The sequence below is a fragment of the Haematobia irritans genome, chromosome 2 (genome assembly GCF_050003625.1).
Source record: "Haematobia irritans isolate KBUSLIRL chromosome 2, ASM5000362v1, whole genome shotgun sequence".
In the NCBI taxonomy this organism is placed as follows: Eukaryota; Metazoa; Arthropoda; class Insecta; order Diptera; family Muscidae; genus Haematobia; species Haematobia irritans.
In genome coordinates, this window is record NC_134398.1 from 218,832,153 (window position 1) to 218,858,563 (window position 26,411).

Here is a 26,411-nt window from a genome sequence, read left to right on the forward strand (position 1 = left end):
AAAATTTAAATTTTATTTCTATAGAAACTTTTGTCAAAATTTTATTTCTAATGAAGATTTTCCCAAAATTTTATTTCTATAGAAAATTTTCTGAAAATTTTACTTCTATAGAAAATTTTATTTCTATAGAAAATTTTTTGAATTTTTTTTTAATTTAGAATTTTAATTTTAAAATTTTATTGTCAAAATTTTATTTCTATAGAAATTTTTGTCAAAATTTTATTTCTATAGAAATTTTTCTCAAAATTTTGTTACTGTAGAAAATTTTGTCAAAATTTTATTTCCATAGAAAATTTTCTCAAAATTTTATTTCTGTAGAAAATTTTGTCAAAATTTTATTTCTAAAGAAACTTTTCCGCAATTTAATTTCTATAGAAAATTTTCTGAAAATTTTATTTCTATAGAAAATTTTCTGAACTTTTTATATCTATGGAATTTTAATTTTCAATTTTATTTCTATAGAAAATTTTGCCAAAATGTAATTTCAACTGAAAATTTTCCCAAAATTTTATTTCTAATGAAAATTTTCCCAAAATTTTATTTCTAATGAAAATTTTCGCAAAATTTTATTTCTATAGAAAATTTTCTGAAAATTTTACTTCTATAGAAAAATTTATTTCTATAGAAAATTTTCTGATTTTTTTTTTTAAATTTGGAATTTTAATTTTAAAATTTAATTGTCAAAATTTTATTTCTATAGAAATTTTTTCAAAATTTTATTTCTATAGAAATTTTTTCAAAATTTTATTTCTATAGAAAATTTTCTCAAAATTTTGTTTCTGTAGAAAATTTTGTCAAAATTTTATTTCTATAGAAAATTTTCTAAAAATTTTAGTTCTATTGAAATTTACCTTAAAGTTTTATTCCTATAGAAAATTTTTTTAAAAATGTATTTCAATAGAAATCTTTGTCAAAATTTTATTTCTAAAAATTTTATTTCTATAGAAAATTTTAATTTTAAATTTTATTTCTATAGAAACTTTTGTCAAAATGTTATTTCTAATGAAAATTTTGCCAAAATTTTATATCTTTAGAAAATTTTCTAAACATTTTAATAGAAAATTTTCTGAAAATTTTACTTCTATAGAAAATTTAATTCTATAGAAAATTTTCTGAATTTTTTTTTAATTTAGAATTTTAGTTTTAAAATTTAATTGTCAAAATTTTATTTCTATAGAAATTTTTCTCAAAATTTTGTTTCTGTAGAAAATTTTGTCAAAACTTTATTTCTATAAAAAATTTTCTCAAAATTTTATTTCTGTAGAAAATTTTGTCAAAATTTTATTTCTGAAGAAACTTTTCCGCAATTTAATTTCTATAGAAAATTTTCTGAAAATTTTATATCTATGGAATTTTAATTTTCAATTTTATTTCTATAGAAAATTTTGTCAAAATTTTATTTCTAATGAAAATTTTCCCAAAATTTTATTTCTAATGAAAATTTTCCCAAAATTTTATTTCTAATGAAAATTTTCCCAAAATGTTATTTCTATAGAATATTTTCTAAAAATTTTAATTCTATAGAAAATTTTATGAAAATTTTACTTCTATAGAAATTTGTATTTCTATAGAAAATTATCTGATTTTTTTTTTAAATTTAGAATTTTTAATTTTAAAATTTAATTGTCAAAATTTTATTTCTATAGAAATTTTTGTCAAAACTTTATTTCGATAGAAATTTTTCTCAAAATTTTGTTTTTGTAGAAAATTTTGTCAAAATTTTATTTCTAAATAAACTTTTCCCGCAATTTAATTTCTACAGAAAATTTTCTGAAAATTTTGGTTCTATAAAAAATTTTCTGAAAATTTTACTTCTATAAAAATGTTCTGAAAATTTTTTTAAATTTAGAGGTTTAATTTTAAATTTTATTTCTATAATAAATTTTCTCAAAATTTTAGTTCTATTGAAATTTGCCTCAAAGTTTTATTCCTATAGAAAACTTTGTCCAAAATTTTATTTCTATAGAAATTTTTGATTTTAAATTTTATTTCTATAGAAACTTTTGTCAAAATTTTATTTCTAACGAAAATTCCCCAAAATTTTATTTCTATAGAAAATTTTCTAAAAATTTTAATTCTATAGAAAATTTTCTGAAAATTTTACTTCTATAGAAAATTTTATTTCTATAGAAAATTTTCTGAATTTTTTTTTTTTTAATTTAGAATTTTAACTTTAAAATTTAATTGTCAAAAATTTATTTCTATAGAAATTTTTCTCAAAATTTTATTTCTATAGAAGTTTTTGTCAAAATTTTATTTCTATAAAAATTTTTCTCAAAATTTTATTTCTGTAGAAAATTTTGTCAAAATTTTATTTCTAAAGAAACTTTTCCGCACTTTTAATTTCTATAGAAAATTTTCTGAAAATTTTATTTCTATAGAAAATTTTCTGAAAATTTTATTTCTATAGAAAATTTTCTGAAAATTTTATTTCTATAGAAAATGTTCTGAAAATTTTATTTCTATAGAAAATTTTCTGAAAATTTTATTTCTATAGAATTTTATTTTTATTTTAATTGTAGGTTTAGTTTTAGTTGTAATTTTAATTTTAATTATTATTTAAATTTAAATTTTATTTTATTTATTTTATCTGTATGCATCCCCTATACACTTGCAATGAATATTTTCGTATAAAATACTTGAGTTGAGTGGAGTAAAGTGAAGTAGTCTGTCCGAAAAGGGACCAGTGGGGTTAATAGTAAAGATGTGTACATTTGTGTAAATACGATGAGTAGTGGACAAGTGATGCAGTAAGTGTTGGAAATGTAAGTTAAGGTGATATAGATGTAAGTGTCTATAAGGGCATTGAATATCCGTGCACCATAGAAGAGAATATTATATATACGTATGTTATGTGTGTGTGTGGGTGTGAGCATATGATCTCATGCCGGAGTGGGTTTGAAGTTGAGAGTAAGGAAATGTGATGCTCTTTCATTTGTTTTTCACCTAAAAAAAGTTCTCGTTACAAAATACATGCGGACTAGAAAAAGTTTTCTAAGATTGTTGTTGTTGTTGTTATTTTCAGTTTGTGTACTTCCGTTTCCGTTTTTTTTGTATTCAACAAAAGAAAAATAAACTATCAACAATGAACAACTTCATCGTCATCCTTTCCATCGCCCATTACAATAGTGGTCTAGTAGTTTGAATTACAAGCCATATTCCAAGAAACAAACACCCAGTTTCAAGTTTCCAAAATTTGAAAAACGGAAAGACACAAACCATCGATAATTTTCTGTGTGTGTGTATGAGTGTATGTAAGTGTATGTTCGTACAGAGTTTAGAAAATCTAAACAGATGTGGTCATTTGTTCTACATAAGTCATAGGTCTCGATAGGGATTGTGAACGTTTAAGTTTACATTTTGGCATTGTAGCTGATGCATGTGGTGGCAGAGTATCCTTAAAGGGTTTGCCCAGCGTATTCGAATGAACTCCAGCATTAGATACCAATTGTTTAAGATTATGACAGGAACAGTTATGATTATGTTGAAGCAGATGTTGCTGTTGAAGATGTTGCGATGGTGTTTGATGGTGTGGATGTTGCGATAGCTGCCTTGGCACATAGATGTACTCTCGAGATGGCTGCGGCTTACATTTACACTGCTGTGACATTGTGGACAAACCTTCGGGAACACTTTGACTTTTGCAACTTTGAAAATAACTTGAGGATGGACTGCATGTGCAAAGTAGTGGTTGAGTAGAATCCATTCTTAAAAAAAAAGAAAAAGAATAAGTTAAAGATAAGGAAGTTGTTGAAAGAAAATCAGTTTTCTCGAAAACAGAAGTCTTTGGTAAGTTCCTTAAAAAGTTAAAGATTGGAGGTAAGGAAGTTTCAGTGGAGACATTATTCATGATTGTCTCTAGATTGGAGGAAATGGTTTATGATGGGTTAATCTATTGGTACTTCTGTAAACATTGTCGATGCACTCTGGGGAGAATATTATCATGTATTATTAAGATATTGGTCTGCAGGGTTCAGTCATTGAGACTTCGGTCTGCAATTCAATCACTGAGATTTTTGCCTTAAGTTTACATATAATGTAACGAAATTTTTGAACCATTGTCGAAGGTGCTGTTATGAACTATCTACAGTTAGGAATAAAATTCCTTTAAATCAATTCTATTCGTCTTATATAAAATCCGACCCTTACATTTCAAAATATTGTCATCGCATGTATACATTGAGTGGTCCACGAACACGACTTAGCCCATAAACAGGACGAGTGACATCTTCGCTAAGTTAGGTATATTGGCAGCCCTTTATTTCAAACTGGACTCCTTTTCTACTACGGCGTGCTGGTCTATTCCATGTCTAGCTTAAGGACAAGGGACCCCATTTTTATATCATTACTGAGAGCGGATAAACCACCGCTAAGAAAAATTTTGGTATTCGGCCGAAACTGGGAAACTCGGTTACCTCCGTACTAATTACTTTGGCTTTTGGAATGCCTCCGTACTAAACGATTCCGAATTATCTTGTTTCCGCACTAATTGACTCAATAGTTTATTTCCGCACTAAGTGCTTGGGATCCTTGATTGCATGCGCACTAATTGCTTTGGCTTTTATCTTGCTTCCGCACAAACTGCTTCGGCTTTTGAATGCTTCCGAAATGAACTTTTCGGTTTTTGGCATGCTTCCACACTAGTTGCTTCGGTAATTTGCTTCCGTACTAAGTGTTTCTGCATTTAGCTTGCTTGGTCGTCTAACTTGCTTCCGCGTAGTTTAGAAGCTTGTCTCCGCTCTATATGCTTCGGCGTTTAGAGTTCTTCCGCAATAAACGTTGTTGCATTTACCTTGCTTCCACTGAATTGTCCTTCGAATTTTGGTATGGGTGTTATCTAAACATTTCGGCACCTAGATTGCGAAGTACATCGGCAATTAAATTGTTTACGCATTAAGTACTTCGGAATTTACATTGCTTTGGCTCTAGTTGCTTAGGCACATAGCTTGCTTCCGCACTAAAAAGATCATTTCTGTACTAAGTACTATATTAAGTACTTCGGCCATGAGTAGCAGTTTAGGTTTGGTGGCAGCCCAATATTTCAAGCTCACTTAGACTATTCAGTCCATTGTGATACCACAGTGGAGAACTTCTCTCTTTTCACTGAGTTCTGGCCGATTCTATGTTTAGCTCGATGACGAGGGACCTAATTTTTATACCCGAGTCCGAACGGCGTTTCACATTGCAATGAAACAACTTAGAGAAACTGTGAAACACTCAGAAATGTCACCAGCATTACTGAGGTGGGATAATTCACCGTTGAAAAACTTTTTTGGTGTTTGTTCGAAACTGGGTTTGAACGACGCTGTGTATGCAAAGCGGGCATGCTAACCATTGCATTACGATGGTACCATACTAGTAATTTCGGCACAACGTTTTTGTCCCCACTCCTCCATTTTTCTCTTGCTAGGTCATGTTCCGACCGACCTCGCCCGAACCACCGCTTGCACCAACCCCACCGAATTATCGGAGCGGAATCAGTCGACCCGAGTCAGTAGAATTTAACTCCTAGTCAACGAAGCCACACTAGTTAAACCGATAAACCCTAACCAATGATGCCGAACCAACAAAGCACGCCAATCCCGAATGCGGATCATCGACACCTCACAAACGAACAATCGCCGAAGCCAATGAGTCGTCAACAAATCCGAACGATTTTTCCATAGATACATCAGGAGTTTAAGGTTAAGATTAATGAGTACCTTCAGCAGGAATCGGAAACTTTCTGCCCGATGTTGACCACAACCGTTTTCATGTCGCGGACCAAAGTGGTGAATCAGGACCTCGACATCTACATACGGGACCCAAACATTCCCAATGCAAGAACCCCAAGTTTCTTGGTATGATATTTGTTAGTAGAAACAATATCCTGAAGGCTATGGCTGGTAGCACTTGGGGGGAAAGATAAGGAGACGATTCAAAAGATCTACGAATCTATTGGTCGTCCCTTTATTGATAGTACGACCCTAATTTGAAATCCCAGTATAAGTTAGACCTAATAGTGAAATGTCCTCACGGTGCAAACACTGCTCAGGGACAGCATCAGCGGCATTAGTACAACATGATCTTGCGGCAAAATGCAGGGACAAACCACCCAAACCATGTCGCTTGCATGAGGGCCCCTCTGAAACAGCTAAGGTCATATGGTTCGATTTCAGAAGAGTCCTACAATCAATTAATCACCTGATCGGTGACGAGGGAATATCGGCCGCATTGGAGGCTGTGAATACCGCAGCAATTCAGATGACAATATCTTCCTTCCATAGCAGCATTGTACTGGATAGAAATCCACCAGATGGGTGCTACCTAAGCTACAATCTGGAAAGAAACTCTAACTTCTGAATCCACATCACGAGCCGTCTCTTTGCCTGTCCTGCTATCCCTACAGACCTGTCACCTACTTCACTCTGGACTCATCCAGTAGAGGCAGCTCAGTTCCTCGAAATTAATGTAGACGCATAAAATTTCAAACTCAATGAAATTTTTCCTTTTTCCTAGGAGCTACAACAACAACGACGACGCTGCATTAGCGGATCGCCAAAGTTCCGAAGCTCAGATTACCGACACTTCAGAGCGCAAGGTATAGACTTACATCAATAATAAATCTACTCAGACATCTGAGGCTTCAGTTCAATCACTGAGGCTTCGGTCTGCAGTACAACCACTGAGTCATCGGTCTGCAACTCCACTGGAACTTTGAGCTGTAGATCAACCACTGAGACTTCGGTCTGTAATACAACCACTAAGGCGTCGGTATTGAATTCAACTACATAGACTTCAGTGTGTAATTCAACCATAGAAACTTATGCTTGTAGACCTCTGAGACTCCCATCTATAATAAAACTACAAGGACTTCTGTTTGCTGTTCAACTACTGAGACTTCGATTTGTAGTCCGACCACTGAGATTTCGGTCTGTCGCTCATCTACTAAACCTTCGAGGTGTAGATTAATCTGAGACTTCGGTCTGGAATACCAAGATATCGGTGTTCAATTCAACCACTTAGACTTGAGAATTAATTATGCCACTATTGAAATATTGTTTTGTAGAAGCTTCAGGGGTAACATTAGAGACGGACGACTCAAAGATTGGTCAGTCTATGATATTACCACTGAGGCTTTTGTTTGCAGTTCAACCACTGAGGCTCAGGTCTTTAGTTCGACCACTGAGATTTAGATCTACTGAGATTCCGATCTGCAGTCCAACGTCTTAGGCTTCGGTGTTCAATCCAACCTCTGAGACTTTGATCTCCAATTCTACCAATGAAACTTTTAGCTCTTCAATCACTCAGACTTGAGTTGAGGCCATTTTTGGGAATTAGTAATTGGAAATCTGACACTACTTCCCCCCAATAAAAACCTAAAATAAATAATTAAATTTAATTTCCATTTGACTTACCTTAAATCTCTATGCGACCACTGAACATTGGCCTGACATTGCAACTGGAACTGATTGGCACCACAACAATTGGCATTCTGTATAAATGAAAGGCTACGCCTTAAATAGCTACCAGTACCATTGTCATAGACATAAGGATAACGATGGTCATCCATATCGCTGATATGATGATGTGGTGTCTGCTGCTGCAATTGTTGTTGTAGGCCAACACCGCCACCGCTAACACCGCCACCTACACCACAAATTCTTCGTTGCTGAGCAGGCGTATGATATGCGCACATATTCCTCATAGGACCACATAAACACGAGGCACTCTCACCCAATTGATTAAGACTAATACAACTACGATTGATCAGATCGGGGGCCGGATAATCACAGCCATTGCTTTTGGGTGGATAATCCACCGTAAAGGCAGGTTGATATTTATGACGAACATATTGGGTGGACATGGAGCGCATGCGTGGCACGGGGACCACAGTACCATTCTCCTGGGAACGTTGTGTAGGATTTTGAGAATACGATGAATAGCCAATGAAAAAAATTATAATAGCAGCAATGGCTGCAGCTGCCGAGCAAATATAATAACCAGCGCGACCATATTTGGGTGAATAATCATTGAGGAAAATGGTCAAAGGAACACTAATAAGCACCGGAACTGCCTCTATACCCCTGATGAAGGACCAAGTTTTGGAAAATTTCAGCTTGACTTTTTCGAGAACTAACATTTTCAATGAGAAACGAAATCCTCCAAAGCCCACACCATAAATTCCCGATAATATGCAAAGGCTCTTGTAACCCATCAAAAAGGACATGAAGAGTATGGAAAGAGCCACAGCGGAGAGAAAAACCTGTAAAGAGAAAAAACAAGAATGGGATAAGAAACTATAGAAAGCTTAGAATGTAGCTCACCTGTGATATAATGGGTGTGGATATTACGAAATTCTGAATCACAAACGGTCTTCGTATAAGAACACCAGCCAGTACTACCCCCAAAGTGGTAGACATGCCCAGCATAGTTTGGAGTAAAACCAACTCTTGAACATCGGAACCTTCTTTGGCAGCATTTAAGGACTAGAAGGAATTTATATGGAGAATTATCGAATGCTAAAGATATAGAGAAAGCTTCGTTTTATTTACCATGGTAAACATTGGTGTATAGATACCCAAGGAAGCCACCGCCGTGGTTAGGAGTAATATTTTTACAGTACCCGATTTTAAGTTTGATATGTCTTGTATAAGTTTCTTCAAAATATTGGGTTCTGCAGGAATATTATTCGTTTTATGATCACGTAGCTGTAAAGAAAGGTCAAATAAAAAATGGTAAGCAGAAAAAATTTTATTATTTTTAGAAAGAAAACTTTCCATTTGACTTGCTAGTTTCTTTTCTTATGATGCTCTCAAAGACTATTTGATACGAGAAACGAATAGTATAAAAATACTATCCAAATTGACGAATTTTTATATCCTCCTCAGGGATCTTTAGTGGAGATTCCTTTTTAAAGACACTTAGTTTTATGGAGCTCGATGCCAAAATGTTTAATAAGCAGAATCAGTTGTGTGTCCACTAATAAAACTGTTGAGAATATGGAGATCCGAAATGTATGTCTCGCCAGTCAGTTTGGTTTACTTCTGATTGATTACTGTTTTTGGAAGTGAAGGGGTTCTAAACGTCGTTTCCGAACTACTTACGATGTGAAAATATGTAAGGCTTGTCCCGTCGTTAGTTTGGAGTTCAATACATGAAAATCCGATACGGTTGTCCCCCCACGAAGTTGCAAATAATGTTTCTGTTCAGTATTTCTCTTTAATTGGAATCAGAAGTTTGTCCAACAACGACAACTGTAGCTCTCATTGCAGTCTGTCCTAAACACCGGGGTCGAAGCCAGAAGTCCTCCTTGTCCAATCACTCCATAAACCCCACGGGATTTCAAGTATGCATCCCTTTTTCTTCCAGGGCAAAGTCTGCCGGTCAATCTGCTCAGAATTCTACTCCTTTTTGCCGGCGACATTGAGAGCAATCCAGTACCAGGGAATTACGAATGTCCAGTCTTTTCGCAACCAGCCACACGCGGTGGTTACTCTGTGATGTAAAGCGAGTGTCATAAGTGGATTCACTTCCGTTGCTCAAGAACGGTGGAGAATACATTCATACTTTCAAGTGTCCCACCTGTGTGCGCCCGCCCCTGCCGTCGCAATAGCGAGTCCCACTCGTATTGTGAATGCAAATCCCACAACACCAAGCATTTCACACTCTCCACACAAAAACAAACTCATCATCCATAAGTCCGAGATTGTCCGCAACTAACAGTATATCTGGTCTATAGTCATGGCCGACTTGCAGAAGGAAGTTCACCAAGGCAGCTAAACCGGTTCATTGTTCTGCAGAAGGAAATTCACCAAGGCAGCTGTTGTTGTTGTAACAGTTTTTAATGTAGTTTCATCCATTTTGTTCTATGCTTGTGTAGCCAGATCAAGGAACTCTGCGACAAGGATGGGGTGTGTCCAGAGTGATCTGGTAGTGAGACGGGTAGGCTTAGCTGGGCAAGCAAAAAGGTGACGAATGTCATGTGGCCCTTGATTACATATGGGACACACGTCAGGTTAGCTATCAATCACTGATAAGTATGAATTGAGGTGGCTGCACTTGCCTGATCTTAGTTGGGCCAAAACTACCCTTGTCTGCTGTGGGAGGTCTCTCTCCTCCGGTGCAATGGGCGGCGGTCGGACTCCGAGAACAGGATTAACCTTGTACCTTCTCACCACTTCAGCTACAGTATCCTCATGAATCCTGTTCAGACCTGTCTGGTATGCTGCCTGATCTAGAGGATCTCTTTTGTAACGCTGGATCTCGGGCTCTAGAAGGTGAAGATCAACCCTTACATTCCTGGGTGGAGGTTGTCTATCCACAAGATGGTGATTCGGATGACAACTTCGATGGCAACCCAAGAGGTACTGCTTTGACAACATGTAGTTGTGTCGACGCACTGGGATGATCTTGGTCTCCGCATAAAGGTGATCCAGGGGTGTACTGCGGAGACATCCTGTTGCGGTTCTAAGGGCAGCGTTCTGACAGGTCTGTATGTTATTCCACTGCGTATCGCTCGTTTGAGGTGTCCACACTGGCGCTGCATAGTTTACCACTGATCGGCCAATTGCCTTATATGTAGTTAACAAGGTTTCTTTGTCCGCACCCCAAGTGCTTCCGGCAAGCGACTTGAGGACCTTGTTTCTACCGCGGAGCTTATCACAAATTGCAGTGGCATGGGCGGACGACTTATAAAGGCTGTCGAATGTGACCCCGAGAATCTTGGGGTAATTTGTTGTCGGAATTGTTTCGCCATCGACTCTGACATTCAACTGCCTGCGTACTTCCGCCGTCCATGTAGTGAATAGTGTGGCTGAGGATTTGGTGGGAGATATCCTCAAATTTCTTGCAGTGAAATAACTGGTAAGGCAGCTAAACCGGTTCGCTGTTCTGCCTGCAATATCTCGACTCACATGATCCCATCCTTTTTTCCTTCCTGGGAAAAGTCTGCCGGCCAGTCTGTTAAGAACATCACTCCTTTGTGCCGGCGACTTTGAGTGCCATCCAGGGCCGACGAGGTACGTATGTCCAGTCTGTTCGCGACCAGCCACACGAGTTGGTTACTCTATGATATACAGCGAGTGTCATAACTGACTTCAATTTCGTTGCTCGGGACTCCAGAAAGGTGGAGAATACATTCCTACTTTCAAGTGTCCAGTCACAATAGCGAGTCCCTCTCGTATTGCGATTGTAAATCCCTTTAGTCCAAGTTAATCTGATCCAGAGTCACGTCCGGCTTGCAGATGGAAATTCACTAAACAGCTAAACCGATTCGATGCTCGATCTGCAACATCTCCACACACATGATCCCATCACTCCTTTGTGCTGGTGACTTTGAGAGCCATACAGGACTGGTGAGGTACGTATGTCCAGTCTGTTTGCGACCAGCCTCACGCATAGGTTACTCTACTTTCAAGTATCTCACCTACAGCCACAATAGCGAGACCCAATCATGTGACTGCAAATCCCACATCCCTTAGCATTACACACTCTCCCACACAAACACAGTCATCATCCATTAGTCCAAGATAATCTGGTAGGGAGTCATGTCAGGCATGCAGAAGGAAATTCACCAAAACAGCTAAACCGATTCGGTGCTTTGGCCTCGACACACCTGAGTTGCTCCGGCTTTAGGAATTCGGACTAATATACTCCTTAGTTTGCTGCCGGAGAACCCAACAATCTCCGCTGTCCCCATCGACCTACATTAGGCATTAATTAACAGCAGTAGTTGACTCTTCATTGCCATCAAATTCTACCAAACAGCCAAACAGACAGGTTGCGACAGTCCCTAACATTGATAGGAACTAGTTGATCCTATCAAGATCAAGATCCTCCAGTGGAACTGTAATGGGCTTACAAGGAAGATTAGTGAAATCATAGATTTAATGGCGCTCCATAAAACTAAACTCTCCAGTAGGAGTGTTCTCGCTGGATCATCTTTCCACTTTGTTCTAAATCAGGACAAAGAAAGGAATACCGGTGGGGGAATTGCCTATATTGTCCATGACTCTGTGAGATAGAGGCTCACGCCACTGACCACGTATAAATTTTATACAACACAAAGTAGTGGAGAGCATCATAAATACAAGAACCTATGAAGGCAGAATGTTTTTAGCTGAGAACATTTTGTCCTCATCGAATAAATACTCTCCAGTTGTCCTTACCTTTTTCCTTTGATTTTTCAAATGTTGTATGGCCCTCCTTTGAGGATGGTACAAAGAGGCTGGCCTATACAGAAGACCCACAAAAAAGCTTATCGATGTTAAGGCCGCCACAATTTGTAATCCACTGCGCCAACCCATTTTCCTGGAAGAAAAATATTAAAACACATTATTATCACTCAAAATCTCTTCCCCTTATTACTTACCCCACACCCTCTTTCAATAGAACCGAGAATAAAGCTATACCCACACCTTCACCGGACATCGCCACCATTTCCACAAATAATCGTCTTTTCTTAAAGTAATTACCCAACATAATGGTTGAAGTTTCACGGACCATGGATACACCAACTCCGAAAACAAATCCTGCAAATGACATTTAGCATTTTAGGTATTAACAAAAAAAAACCAAATCCGGCCTTTAAATCAGATTGTGTCCTCTTCATTTTAGCTTACCATAGCTGAAAATTACTTGATCCACTTCAGTGGCAAAAGAGGTAAATAAAATCCCTAAAGATAGTACTAAGCCCCCGACAACAGCCAATAGTCTAGTGGATTTACGTCGACATAATGTTTCCACAAATGGAGCGACTAGCATTGATACAGACCAACTTAGAGCTCCCAACCATTCTGGAAATACAGAAAATTCGTTGAAATAATTATGAGATTTAAATTAAAGAAAGTTAAAATATAACTGCTGAAAAAATGATAGCAAATATCAAATCCATTCTCAGCTTCAAATAAAGTCAGTTAGCCAACATTAAAAGTCGATTTTCGAATTCATATATGATGTTGCAGAGTTTGAAAAAGACACCTTCAAATCTGGGAAATAAAATTTGTTCTTTACGAGATACAAAAATTTCGACTTTCCCATTTTAGAATCCAAATTTTCATTAAAATCACTTTTGTAGTCAAATCCCTAATCGATTCTAGTGATAGTGAAAAGTAGATTTTGTACAATATCAAAAGTCCATTATTGCAATCCATTTCATTTTCATCGAAAATCCATTTTAATTCTCAAACCATTTTGTCGAATTTTTTTTTTTCTAAAGAAAAATTTGTCAAAATTTCATTTCTATAAAAATTTTTGTCAAAGTTTTAGTGCTATAAAAATGTTGCCAAAGTTTTATTTCTTTAGAACATTTTGTTAAAATTTTATTTCTTTAGAAAATTTTGCCAAATTTTATTTCTAAAGATAATTTTATCACAATTTTATTTCTCTAATATATTTTGTCGAAATTTTATTTCTATAGAAAATTTTGTCAAAATTGTATTTCTATAGAAAATTTTGTGAAATTTTATTCCTTTTGAAAATTTTGTTAACATTTTTTTCTTTAAAAAATTTTGTCAAAATTTTATTTTTATAGAATTTTTTGTCAAAGTTTTATTTCTATAAAAAATGTTGGCAAAGTTTTATTTCTATAGAAAATTTTGTCAAAATTTGATTTCTTTAGAACATTTTGTTAAAATTTTATTTCTTTAGAAAATTTTGCCAAATTTTATTTCTAAAGACAATTTTATTTCTCTAATACATATTTTTTTCTATAGAAATAAAATTTCGTCAAAATTGTATTTCTATAGAAAATTTTGTGAAATTTTAATCCTTTTGAAAATTTTGTTAATATTTTTGTCTTTAAAAAATTTTGTCAAAATTTTATTTCTAAAGATAATTTTATCACAATTTTATTTCTCTAAAATATTTTGTCAAAATTTTACTTCTAAAGAAAATTTTGTCAACATTGTACTTCTATAGAAAATTTTGTGAAATTTTATTTCTTTTGAAAATTTTGTCAAAATTTTATTTCTAAAGAAAATTTTGTCAAAATTTTATTTCTAAAGAAAATTTTGTCAAAATTTTATTTCTATAGAAAATTTTGTCAAAATTTTATTCCTATAAAAAATGTTGGCATAGTTTTATTTCTACAGAAAATTTTGTCAAAATTTTATTTCTTTAGGAAATTTTGTCAAAATTTTATTTCTATAGAAATTTTTGTCAAAGTTTTATTTTTTAGAAAATTTTGCCAAAGTTTTATTTCTTTAGAAAATTTTGTCAAAATTTTATTTCTTTAGAAAATTTTGTCAAATTTTATTTCTAAAGATAATTTTATCACAATTTTATTTCTCTAAAATATTTTGTCGAAATTGTATTTCTATAGAAAATTTTGTCAAAATTGTGTTTCTATACAAAATTTTGTGAAATTTTATTCCTTTTGAAAATTTTGTTAAATTTTTTTTCTTTAAAAAATTTTGTCAAAATTTTATTTTTATAGAATTTTTTGTCAACGTTTTATTTCTATAAAAAATGTTGGCAAAGTTTTATTTCTATAGAAAATTTTGTCAAAATTTTATTTCTTTAGAACATTTTGTTAAAATTTTATTTCTTTAGAAAATTTTGCCAAATTTTATTTCTAAAGACAATGTTATTTCTCTAATACATTTTGTCGAAATTTTATTTCTATAGAAAATTTTGTCAAAATTGTATTTCTATAGAAAATTTTGTGAAGTTTTATTCCTTTTGAAAATTTTGTTAATATTTTTGTCTTTAAAAAATTTTGTCAAAATTTTATTTCTAAATAATTTTATCACAATTTTATTTCTCTAAAATATTTTGTCGAAATTATACTTCTAAAGAAAATTTTGTCAAAATTGTACTTCTATAGAAAATTTTGTGAAATTTTATTTCTCTTGAAAATTTTGTTAACATTTTATTTCTTTAAAAAATTTTGTCAAAATTTTATTTCTAAAGAAAATTTTGTCAAAATTTTATTTCTATAGAAATTTTTTCCAAGTTTTATTCCTATAAAAAATGTTGGCATAGTTTTATTTCTACAGAAAATTTTGTCAAAATGTTATTTCTTTAGGGAATTTTGTCAAAATTTTATTTCTTTAGAAAATTTTGCCAAATTTTATTTCTAAAAACAATTTTATTTCTTTAATATATTTTGTCGAAATTTTATTTCTATAGAAAATTTTGTGAAATTTTATTTCTTTTGAAAATTTTGTTAATTTTTTTTCTTTAAAAAATTTTGTCAAAATTTTATTTCTAAAGATAATTTTATCACAATTTTATTTCTCTTAAATATTTTGTCATAATTTTATTTCTAAAGATAATTTTTTGCCAATTTTATATCTCTCAAAAATATTTTGTCGAAATTTTATTTCTAAAGAAAATTTTGTCAAAATTGTATTTCTATAGAAAATTTTGTGAAATTTTATTTTTTTAGGAAATTTTGTCAAAAATTTATTCCTTTAGTAAAGTTTGTCAAAATTTTATTCCTTTAGAAAATTTTGTCAAAATTTTATTTTATTATTTTTTTCTAAAGAAAATTTTGTAAAATTGTTATTTCTATAGAAATTTAGTTAAAATTTTATTTATTTTGAAAATTTTGTCAAAATTTTCTTTGTTTTGAAAATTTTGTCAAAATTTTCTTCCATTAGAAAATATTGTCAAAATTTTATTTCTTTAGAAAAATTTCTCAAAATTCTATTTCTGTAGAAAATTTAGTCAAAAATTTTTTTCTATAGAAAATTTTGTCAACATTTTATTCCTTTAGAAAATTTTGTCAAAATTTTATTTCTTTAGAAAAATTTGTCAAAATTGTATTTCTATAGATAATTTTGTCGAATTATTTTTTATCGAAATTTTTGTCAACGTTTTATTTCTTTAGAAAATTGTGCCAAAGTTTTATTTCTTTAGAAAATTTTGTTAAAATTTTATTTCTATAGAAAATTTTGTCAAAATTTTATTTCTATAGAAATTTTTGTAAAAATTTTATTTTCATAGAAAAATTTGTCAAAATTTTATTTCTGATGAAAATTTTGTCAAAATGTTAGTTCTATAGAAAATTTTGCCAAAGTTTTATTTCTGTCAAAATTGTATTTTCTACAAAATTTTGTCAAAATTTTATTTCTTTAAAGAATTTTGTAAATTTTTTTCCACAGAAAATTTTGTTCAGATTTAATTTGTGTAGAAAATTTGTCCAACATTTTATTTGTGAAGTACCTCTAAGTTAGAGAGGAATACTTTGCAAAACCTACCAAGACATCAAGAAATCTACCAAACAATAAAAAATCTACTATTTATGGTAGAATTCTACCAATTACGGGAGCCACCGTGGTGCAATGGTTAGCATGCCCGCCTTGCATACACAAGGTCGTGGGATCGATTCCTGCTACGTCCGAACATCAAAAAGTTTTTTAGCGGTGGATTATCCCACCTCAGTAATGCTGGTGACATTTCTGAGGGTCTCAAAGCTTCTCTAAGTGGTTTCACTGCAATGTGGAACGCCGTTCGGACTCGGCTATAAAAAGGAGGTCCCTTATCAGTGAGCTCAACATGGAATCGGGCAGCACTCAGTGATAAGAGAGAAGTTCACCAATGTGGTATCACGATGGACTGAATAGTCTAAGTGAGCCTGATACATCGGGCTGCCACATAACCTAACCTAACTTAACTACTAGTATGGCAACCGTGGTCATGAATCCAATCCCAGTATCGATTTTTGCTTAATTTTTTTTTTATTAGCCAACATACTCTATAACTGGACAATATAGTAGATTTTTACTTTAAAATTCGATAAATGGGCCGAATCTAATTTTCTTCATTTTTTAAAGATTTTTCTTTTTAATCTGTTTTATTAGGTAAGAAATCGATAACTGGCTAAAACGATATAGATTTTTGCTTCTTTCTTTTTTTTATCAGGCAACATAATCTATAACTGCACAACATGGTCTATTTTAACTTTAAAAATCGATAACTGGTTCAAAAATTCGCTTATTCGGTTTTTTCTTTGATTTTTTAATGAGGCAACAAAATCGATTATAGAACATGATTGATTTTTGTTTTCGTTTCGTTTCGTTTTGTTTTTTTTTTTTTTTGCTTTTTGATAGTCAACAAAATTCATAACTAGCTGACATCACAATAAATCGATTAATCGATTTTTGTTTTAATTATTTTTGATCTGGTTTTAATTTTTTTTTTAATTAGACAATAAAATTTGTAACTATACAGAAAAAAATTTCACGAATAATTTTCCAATTAAAATTTTAATTGAGTTTGAAAAAATATTCAATTAAAAATTTAATTGAATTAACAAATTTTTTAATTGAAACAAAAATCAATCACAACAATTAATAGTATCAATTAATTTTTTAGTTGACCTTCAATTAATTTTTTTAATTGATATTATCATTTCTGTGATTGAAGACATTTCAATTAAAAAATTAATTGGATCAATTAATTTCGTGATTGAATAAGAAAAATTTTTTTGTGTGTAACTGCTTTGTTGGCTTCAATTTTGTTGTTCCGGCAAACCAATCGATAACTGGATGACAATGTCGATTTTTAGTTTTTTTTATTAGTCAACAATAGTGATAATTTTTTTTAATTAGCAAAAAACCTATATCTGGCCAACAATCTATAAGTGGCTCAAGGTAGATTAGTCGATTTTTTCTGTCTTTTTTAACAGCCAACAAAAACGATATCTAGATAACATTATCGATTCTGACTTAATTTTTTTTAAATTAATTAGTAACAGGTTAACATCTCCATAGAGATTTTGGTTAAGTTAAAAATCTATTGTGACAATAATTAAATATCGATTAGTTAGTTCAGTTGTTTTTTTACAAAATTGATAATTAGCCACGAATCGATAAATCGCAATTTGCTTTAAATATTTTAATCAGGCAACAAAATCGATAATGGGTTTTTGATTTAAAATTTTTATTTTAATTATTTAAAAAAGTCGATAAATGGCTAATGTCATTCGAACAAACCGATTAATCGAATTTAGAGAGATTGTAATCGATATAATAAACTAATTTAGAAAATAATTAAAAATCGATAACAATGTTCTATTCAAATCTTATTGCTATTTTTTTTTTTCATAATTAATTCTTACCATTTCCACTGGCATTGCGTATATGATGGACAGCATAGAATAAAGTTAGACCATAGGATAATTGCAGACCCGTCGTCAGGATATGAATCAAAAAGGACATGCCACAAATGATCCAACCCCAACCACCATCGGGATAGAAATGTTGACGTATGCCAGTTGTATCAATACCTGTACGCCTCAGTGCTGGTATAGTACGATGTAGCAGATACAATTCTTGATCTCTCAATGCTGGAAATCCAGAATCTTGCTCTTCAAATTGATGGACACAACTGTCGGCTGCTAAAAACGGAAAAAGGGGAGGAGGAAATATTTGACATTAGCATCTGTGCAATTTGTCCATTGTGGGGCCAAACTTACCACCATAATACAAATTGTGATTGCATCCACGATTTGGGGGGCCTGTTGCATGCATCCCATGATGTGTGGTGTTGGTGGGCGGTGGTGGAGCCAAGGATTCTCTGGCATTTGGCCTAGTAACCTGTTGATGATACAATTTGCCACACATGCAGTAGGGTGTTTGCATTTTATGATCTATATTATAGGAACTACAACATGTGCTATACTGTTGGGGATGCTGCGGCTGTTGCTGATGCAAATGCTGGTGTGGTTGATGATGATGGCCCTGAAATTGTTGCTGCTGCTGTTGCTGTTGCTGTTTGATATGACGCCTGCATGTTGAGCCATACTGAGAGGGCACATGTGTAGAGGCTCCAGCATAATTGTCATAAAGATCTAACCCAGCCAATGCGGTTATGGAACGATGATGATGAGGCCTCATCACGGGCGGAGGTGGAGGCGACGGTGTGGCTGTATTGGCTATGGCAGTGGGATTATTTTTAACTGAACTCGAAAGGGCAGTCGATTTGGCGGCATATGATTGATTTGTAATACCAGATTGCATTGTCTGATTACTCGAGGCTAAATTGGAATTGGCTGTAGCATTGGTGGCCGTTTTTAATGCTGGCTTAGGTAACATAGCCGCTGGGCCAATACCACCCCCACTCATCGTATTCATATTGGTATGAGGTCTCATTTCGTTGTTGTTCTTGGCATTTGTTGCTGATGCTAGGAATTGAGCCCTGGTATTTGTGAACTCCTTAAGACTTTGTGTGGATCCCTGCTGATAGGCTAGGCGAGGGCAAGAAACCCACCACACAACGGGCTGATCATTGAAACGACAATTCTCACAGAGAACTCTTTGGGTATCGACCGCAGCTGCGGAAGCTATGGAAAGACTTGGCTTTACTGGCGGCACTTGATTGCTGGCGTTGGTCGATGTGATCTTTTTAACTTCTCCAGCAAAATTTTTCGGTGGCAAGAGAGGGGGAGGATGTTCACAGCTTAGATTATACCTTCGTCACACTGCACAACGATTACAAAGAATTAGATTTTTATTGAAATGCCTATGAGGATGATATTCCTGCTGCTGCTCCTGCTGATGAGAATATTTTTGATTTTTTTCAACGGTGGATCTTCTTAGTTCCTGTTCGGAATTTGTTCGTAATGTCTGATCACCAGCAAAATTATAATCTTCCTCAGCGCCAGCGTTTTTATTGAAATTCTGATGCAATGGCACCAAGGCAGGCTTCCTAATTGCACTATAAAGGTTTCTGGGTAAACTACGATATTGGGACAATTGTGGACAGCTACTAGTGTACAGTGGGGATGGTGTATAGGTCGTTGTATTTGTATCCCCCGGCTGGTCACCACTACCACCACTGGCCATTATATCATGGCCAAAACGACAATTGTAATGGCAGTTATTTGTCTGGGTCGTTGTCGTCGTCGTGGTATTTGTGGTGCTTTGGGTATTAGTGCTAGTAGTAGTAGTAGTGGAGTAGGGGGTGTTAGTGGTGGTGTTGGTTATTGGTTGTTGCACGTTATTGTCAGCACCGCATTTATATTGACATGTGGCATAAAATTTCATTGTTTTTTGTTTTTGCTTTTTGGTGTTGTGCAACAGTTCACACCCCAGGCCCCAGAAATCCTAGATGCAGTTCAGTGGCTACCAATGTCGTTATAAATGGGCAATGGCGATGGCTATGGCTATGGCTGTGGCAAATGGCAAATTTGCTCGTATGCTGTCACGGTATGATGGTCGTGATTGTAAATTCTATGGATAGTTTTCCTGCTATTTCTGCTTTTCGTATCGTGGAGGAGTCACTACTCCAAAAGCAAATATCCGAATGACGAGTATTGTTAACCACATACACATACAATGGGATGATGTTTGAATTGATTTTAACACTGACAATATTGATGATGGCATACATCATTCAACATTTTTGTTGATCATTTTGTGGTCAATTTTCTGCTGCTGATGATGGGAAAAAATACACGTATTTGTGTAATATTAAAATTTAATTGAGAATTAATAATACAATAAAGTAAAATATTTTCATTGGAATTTATATATATACACAGAAAAAATTTTCACGAAAATGTTTCTAATGAAAGTTTTAATTGAGTTTTAAACAAGTACATACGGCCGCAAGTTCGCCAGGTCGAATCTTATGTACCCACCACCATGGATTGCGTAGAAACTTCTACGAAAGACTGTGATTTAGTCCATACATGGTATATATTAGAAAAAAAAGTTATGTATAGTTAAGTCTACAAATAACTACGAATCGATATGGACTTTTTGTACGTAGAGAGCCAGAATTGAAATATGGGGGTCGCTTATATGGGGGCTATATACAATTATAAACTTGATATGGACCAATTTTTGTGTGATTGGGGATCGATTTATCTGAGGGCCATATATAACTATAGACCGATATGGACCTAGTTAGGCATGGTTGTTAACGACCATATACTAGCACAATGTATCAAATTTCAACTCACTCGGATGAAATTTGCTCCTCCAAGAGGTTCCAAAACCAAATGTCGGGATCGGTTTATATGGGGCTATGTACGATTATGGACTGATATGGACCACTTTTGGCATGGTTGTTAAATATCATATACTACCACCACGTACCAAATTTCAAGCGGATCGGATGAATTTTGCTTCTCCAAAAGGCACCGGAGATCAAATCTGGGGATCGGTTTATATGGGAGCTATATATAATTATGGACTGATAGGAACCAATTCCTGCATGGTTGTTGGATACCATATACTAACATCACATACCAAATTTCAACCGAATGGCAAGAATTTTGCTCTTCCAAGGGGCTCTGGAGGTCAAATCTGGGGATCGGTTTATATGGGGCCTATATATAATTATGGACCGATATCGACCAATTTTTGCATGGGAGTTTGAGTCCATATATTAACACCACATACCAAATTTCAACTGAATCAGATGAATTTTGGTCTTCCAAGAGGTTCCGGAGGTCAAATCTGGTGATCGGTTTATATGGGGGCTATATATAATTATGAACCGATGTGGATCAATTTTTGCATGGTTGCTATAGACCATATACTAACATCACGTACAAAATTTCAGCCGGATCGGATGAAATTTGCTTCTCTTAGCGGCCTCGCAAGCCAAATCGGGGGATCGGTTTATATGGGGGCTATATATAATTATGGACCGATGTCGACCAATTTTTGCATGGTTATTAGAGACCATATACCAACACCATGTACCAAATTTCAGCCGGATCGGATGAAATTTGCTTCTCTTAGAGGCCTCGCAAGCCAAATCGGGGGATCGGTTTATATGGGGGCTATATATAATTATGGACCGATGTAGACCAATTTTTGCATGGTTGTTAGAGACCATATACTAACACCATGTACAAAATTTCAGCCGGATCGGATGAAATTTGCTTCTCTTAGAGGCCTCGCAAGCAAAATTTTGGGGCCCGTTTATATGGGGGCTATACGTAAAAGTGGACCGATATGGCCCATTTGCAATACCATCCGACCTACATCAATAACAACTACTTGTGCCAAGTTTCAAGTCGATAGCTTGTTTCGTTCGGAAGTTAGCGTGATTTCAACAGACGGACGGGCGGACATGCTCAGATCGACTCAGAATTTCACCACGACCCGGAATATATATACTTTATGGGGTCTTAGAGCAATATTTCGATGTGTTACAAACGGAATGACAAAGTTAATATACCCCCCTATGGTGGAGGGTATAAAAATATTCAAATAAAAATTTAATTGATTCAACAAATTTTTCAATTGAAACAAAAATTAATTACAACAAGTATATATAGTAGTAAGTTCGGCCGGGCCGAATCTTAAATACCCACCACCATGAATGAAATATAATAGTTTCCTTTGAAAATTTCAGAGGGGTTTGATGACAGATATTTTCCCAAGCAGATCAGTTCGACCACTACGCTTCCCACAGATAAATGTAAAGATTTTACCTATGAAGACTAGACCAGATTCTGAATTTATAAGAAAAATTTTTTGTTTGAGTTTTAGAGGAATCATAAACACCTCTTGTAAGTGTGCAAGAAAATTATGAAATAATGCCTTGATTTGAAATCTAAAATTTGTGGATGTTCATCCCAATTATTTAAATGTGAAGTAAAATCTGGAAATTTTGCATTCAGTTTCAAGCACTTTTCATGATCAGTGCGCCTTCTATACCCTCTATAAGTCAAATCGGTCTATATGGAGGCCTTACCAAATGGACCGATAAAACTAAATCATATACACTTTGTTATGGGTCTAAAATGCTAGTATATTTTCAATTTGTGGCAAATCGAATAAAAACTATAATTTCTAGAAACCCTAAGAGTTAAATCGAGAATTCAGTGTAATGGTATTCAGCATTTCTAGAATCTAAAGGGTGAAACGGTCAAAATTTGGTCAAGATAAACTTGACGTATTTTTTCAATTTTGCATTTAAAAAACCTGAACACCCCTCATTTGTAAGGCGTGTGTGTGTGTGTGTAGAATGTTGCTCTTATTTTGATTTTGGAATTCACTCTTCAGTTGTCAAAATACCGTCCAAGCAAGAAGAGCAGCGTATCAAAATTTTGCTCGCGCATCGCGAAAATCCGAGCTACTCCCACGCAAAGCTGGCAAAATCGCTAAAAGTTGCCAAATCAACCGTTACAAATATAATTAAAGTGTTTGGGGAACGTTTGTCGACAGACAGTAAGTCTGGATTCGGGGGGAAATCGAAAACCGTAACCCGCTGAGACGACAAAGAGAGTTGCCGGTAGTTTCAAGCGAAACCCTAACCTCTCTCTCCGAGATGCCCCAAATAAGCTGGGTGTATCGTCTACAATCGTGCATCGAGCCAAAAAACGAGCCGGACTATCGACTTACAAGAAGGTAGTGACTCCAAATCGCGATGATAAACAAAATACGACGGCCAAAGCGCGATCCCGGAGGCTGTACACGACGATGCTGACGAAGTTTGACTGCGTGGTAATGGACAACGAAACCTACGTCAAAGCCGACTACAAGCAGCTTCCGGGACAGGAGTTTTATACGGCAAAAGGAAGGGGAAAGGTAGCAGATATTTTCAAGCACATAAAACTGTCAAAGTTCGCAAAGAAATATATGGTTTGGCAAGCCATCTGTACCTGTGGCTTGAAAAGCAGCATTTTCATAGCTTCCGGGACTGTCAACCAAGAAATTTACGTGAAAGAGTGTTTGAATAAAAGTCTGCTGCATTTCCTGAAGAAACACGGTTGTTCCGTACTGTTTTGGCCGGATTTGGCATCTTGCCATTACGGTAAAAAGGCCATGGAGTGGTACGTCGCCAACAACGTGCAGGTGGTTCCCAAGGACAAGAACCCTCCCAACACGCCAGAGCTCCGCCCAATTGAGAAATACTGTGCTATTGTCAAGCGGAACCTAAAGAAGACAAAAAAACTGCTAAGGACGAGCAGCAGTTCAAGGCAAACTGGCTTTCTGCGGCGAAGAAGGTGGACAAGGTGGCTGTACAAAATCTGATGGCAGGTGTCAAGCGTGAGGCCCGGCAATTCGGATTTCGAAAAGCGAAAGCCTAACTGAATATTTTTCCTGAATTTTATACTAATCTGAATTTGAAAAAGAAATTTAATTTGATTTTTTAAATAAACGGTTTCACCGATTTACACGCGTTTTCCCTTGACCAAATTTTGATCGTATCACCCTTTATACAAAAACATGGACCGATCCACAACACATTCGCTACATCTTTTTGCGGACCGAAAATACCTCTGTGAGATCAAATCTGGAGATCGGTCTATATGTGAGGTAAATACGATAACATGAACCGATACACACCATATTCGGCGTACTTATGCGTAGACCAAAAATATCTCCAGATTTAGTTTCAGGTAAATCGGATAAAAATTGCGGTGTCTAGAAGCCAAAGATATACACCCTATACAGCACACTTAATTATGAAACCAAAACAAATCTCTATTTTGAATTTCAGGCAGATCGGATAAAAGCTCGGATGTCTAGACGATCAAGAAGTCAAATCGGGAGATAGGTCTATATGGTGGCTAAACTAAACCTTGGACCGATCCATATCATATTCACAAACCTCTAGATTTTTAATTTCAAGTAAATCGCATAAAAATTACAGTGTCTAGAAGCCAAAGAAGACAAATCAGGACATCGGTCTATATGGGGGCTACACTAGAAGCCCAAGACCCCAAATCGGGGGATCGGTTTATATGGTAGCTATATCAAAACCTTGACCGATATAGCCGATCTTCGCCTGCGTGCAGACAAAGGACGATTCTGTGCCGAATTTCAGGACGATAACTCTTTTATTGAAGACTGTAGCGTGATTACAACAGACAAACAGACGGAGATGCTTATATCGTCTTAGAATTTCTCCCTGATCCCGAAAATGTTTGTGACACAGCAATTGTCATTCACGAAAATTCTTGTTAAATCTCATGACTCGCTGTAATTACTGACGAGTAATTAACATTCATAACTCGTTTCAATTAAAAAATTTGTTGAATCAATTACATTTTTAATTGAATATTTTTTAAAACTCAATTAAAATGTTAATTAGAAAAATTTTCGTGAAATTTTTTCTGTGTACTAATGAACAAATTCTACCAATTGGCCTGTTTTTATACCCAAATTAACTGTTTTTATACCCTCCACCATAGGATGGGGGGTATATTAACTTTGTCATTTCGTTTGTAACACATCGAAATATTGCTCTAAGACCCCATAAAGACTATATTCTGGGTCGTGATGAAATTCTGAGTCGATCTAAGCATGTCCATCCGGCCGTCTGTCTGTTGAAATCACGCTAACTTCCGAACGAAACAAGCTATCAACTTGAAACTTGCCGTAAGTAGTTATTATTGATGTAGGTCGTATGGTATTGAAAATGGGCCATATTGGACCACTTTTACGTATAGACCCCATATAAACCGACCCTCAGATTTGGATTGAAGAGCCTCTTAGAGAAGCACATTTCATCCGATCCGGCTGATATTGTGTACATAGTGTTAGTATATGGTCTCTAACAACCATGCAAAAATTGGTCCAAATCGGTCCATAATTATATATAGCCCCCATATAAACCGATCACCAGATTTGAACTCCGGAGCATCTTGGAGGAGCAAAATTCACCCGATCCGGTTGAAATTTGGTATTTGGTGTTAGTATATGATCTTTAACAACCACGCAAAAATTGGTCCATAATTATATATAGCCGCCATATAAACCGATCTCCAGATTTGACCTCGAGAGCCACTTGGGGGAGCAAAATTCACCCGATCCAGTTGACATTTGGTACGTGGTGTTAGTATATGGTCTCTAACAACCATGCACAAATTGGTCCATATCGATCCGTAATCCCCAATCCCCCGATCCCCAATCACACAAAAATTGGTCCATATCGGTTCTTAATCGTGGTTGCCACTCGAGCTAAAAATAATCTACCAAAATTTTATTTCTATAAAAAATTGTGTCAATAGTTTATTTCTATAGAAAATTTCGTCAATATTTTATTTCTATAGAAAATGTTGTCAAAATTTTATTTCTATAAAATTCTTTTCAAAATATTATTTCTATAGAACATTTTCTCAAAACTTTATTTCTATAGAAAATTTTCTCAAAATTTCTTTTTTTATATAGAATTAAAATTTTGAAAACATTTTCTATAGAATTAAAATTTTGACAAAATTTTCTATAGAAATAAAATTTTGACAAAATATTATATAGAAATAAAATGTTGACAAAATTTTCAATAGAATTAAAATTTTGACAAAATTTTTAATAGAATTAAAATTTTCACAAAATTTTGAGAAATTTTTTTTTTTAGAAATAAATTGTTTGAGAAAATTTTCTATCGAAATAAAACCTTGACAACATTTTCTATGGAAATAAAATTTTGAGAAAATTTTATTTCTATAGAAATTTTTCTATGGAAAATTTTCTCAAAATTTCTTTTTTATAGAAAATTTTCTCAAAATTTTATTT

At 34.4% G+C, this 26,411-nt stretch overlaps 2 protein-coding genes across 2 annotated transcripts; both read right to left on the reverse strand.

Annotated features, from left to right (window-relative positions):
• Positions 1–2,611: 2,611 nt before the first annotated feature.
• Positions 2,612–5,396, reverse strand: LOC142225287 (uncharacterized). The gene is made up of 2 exons (XM_075295063.1): positions 5,344–5,396; positions 2,612–3,707 (listed from the first exon to the last, which is right to left on the reverse strand). The coding sequence occupies exons 1-2, from the start codon at positions 5,394–5,396 to the stop codon at positions 3,287–3,289; spliced, it is 474 nt and encodes a 157-aa protein (XP_075151178.1). The 3' UTR covers positions 2,612–3,286.
• A 1,436-nt stretch (positions 5,397–6,832) lies between these two features.
• On the reverse strand, positions 6,833–19,079 carry LOC142225288 (uncharacterized). Its single transcript, XM_075295064.1, has 9 exons — positions 18,404–19,079; positions 18,047–18,325; positions 12,603–12,776; positions 12,353–12,512; positions 12,150–12,291; positions 8,535–8,690; positions 8,307–8,468; positions 7,398–8,245; positions 6,833–6,965 (listed from the first exon to the last, which is right to left on the reverse strand). Exons 1-9 carry the CDS (start codon positions 19,077–19,079, stop codon positions 6,833–6,835), a joined length of 2,730 nt encoding a protein of 909 aa, XP_075151179.1.
• Positions 19,080–26,411: the final 7,332 nt, after the last annotated feature.

Bases quoted from the DNA above. Each gene is read 5' to 3' on its own strand.
- LOC142225287 (XM_075295063.1), bottom strand. From the start codon at position 5,396: ATGGAGGAGTGGGGACAAAAACGTTGTGCCGAAATTACTAGTATGGTA. The intron at 3,708-5,343 runs GTAATGCAATGG...TTTTTTTTTAAG, and splicing joins ATTACTAGTATGGTACCATC to AATGGATTCTACTCAACCAC.
- LOC142225288 (XM_075295064.1), bottom strand. From the start codon at position 19,079: ATGAGACCTCATACCAATATGAATACGATGAGTGGGGGTGGTATTGGC. The intron at 12,513-12,602 runs GTAAGCTAAAAT...TGTCATTTGCAG, and splicing joins TCAAGTAATTTTCAGCTATG to GATTTGTTTTCGGAGTTGGT. The intron at 12,292-12,352 runs GTAAGTAATAAG...TTTTTCTTCCAG, and splicing joins CTATTGAAAGAGGGTGTGGG to GAAAATGGGTTGGCGCAGTG.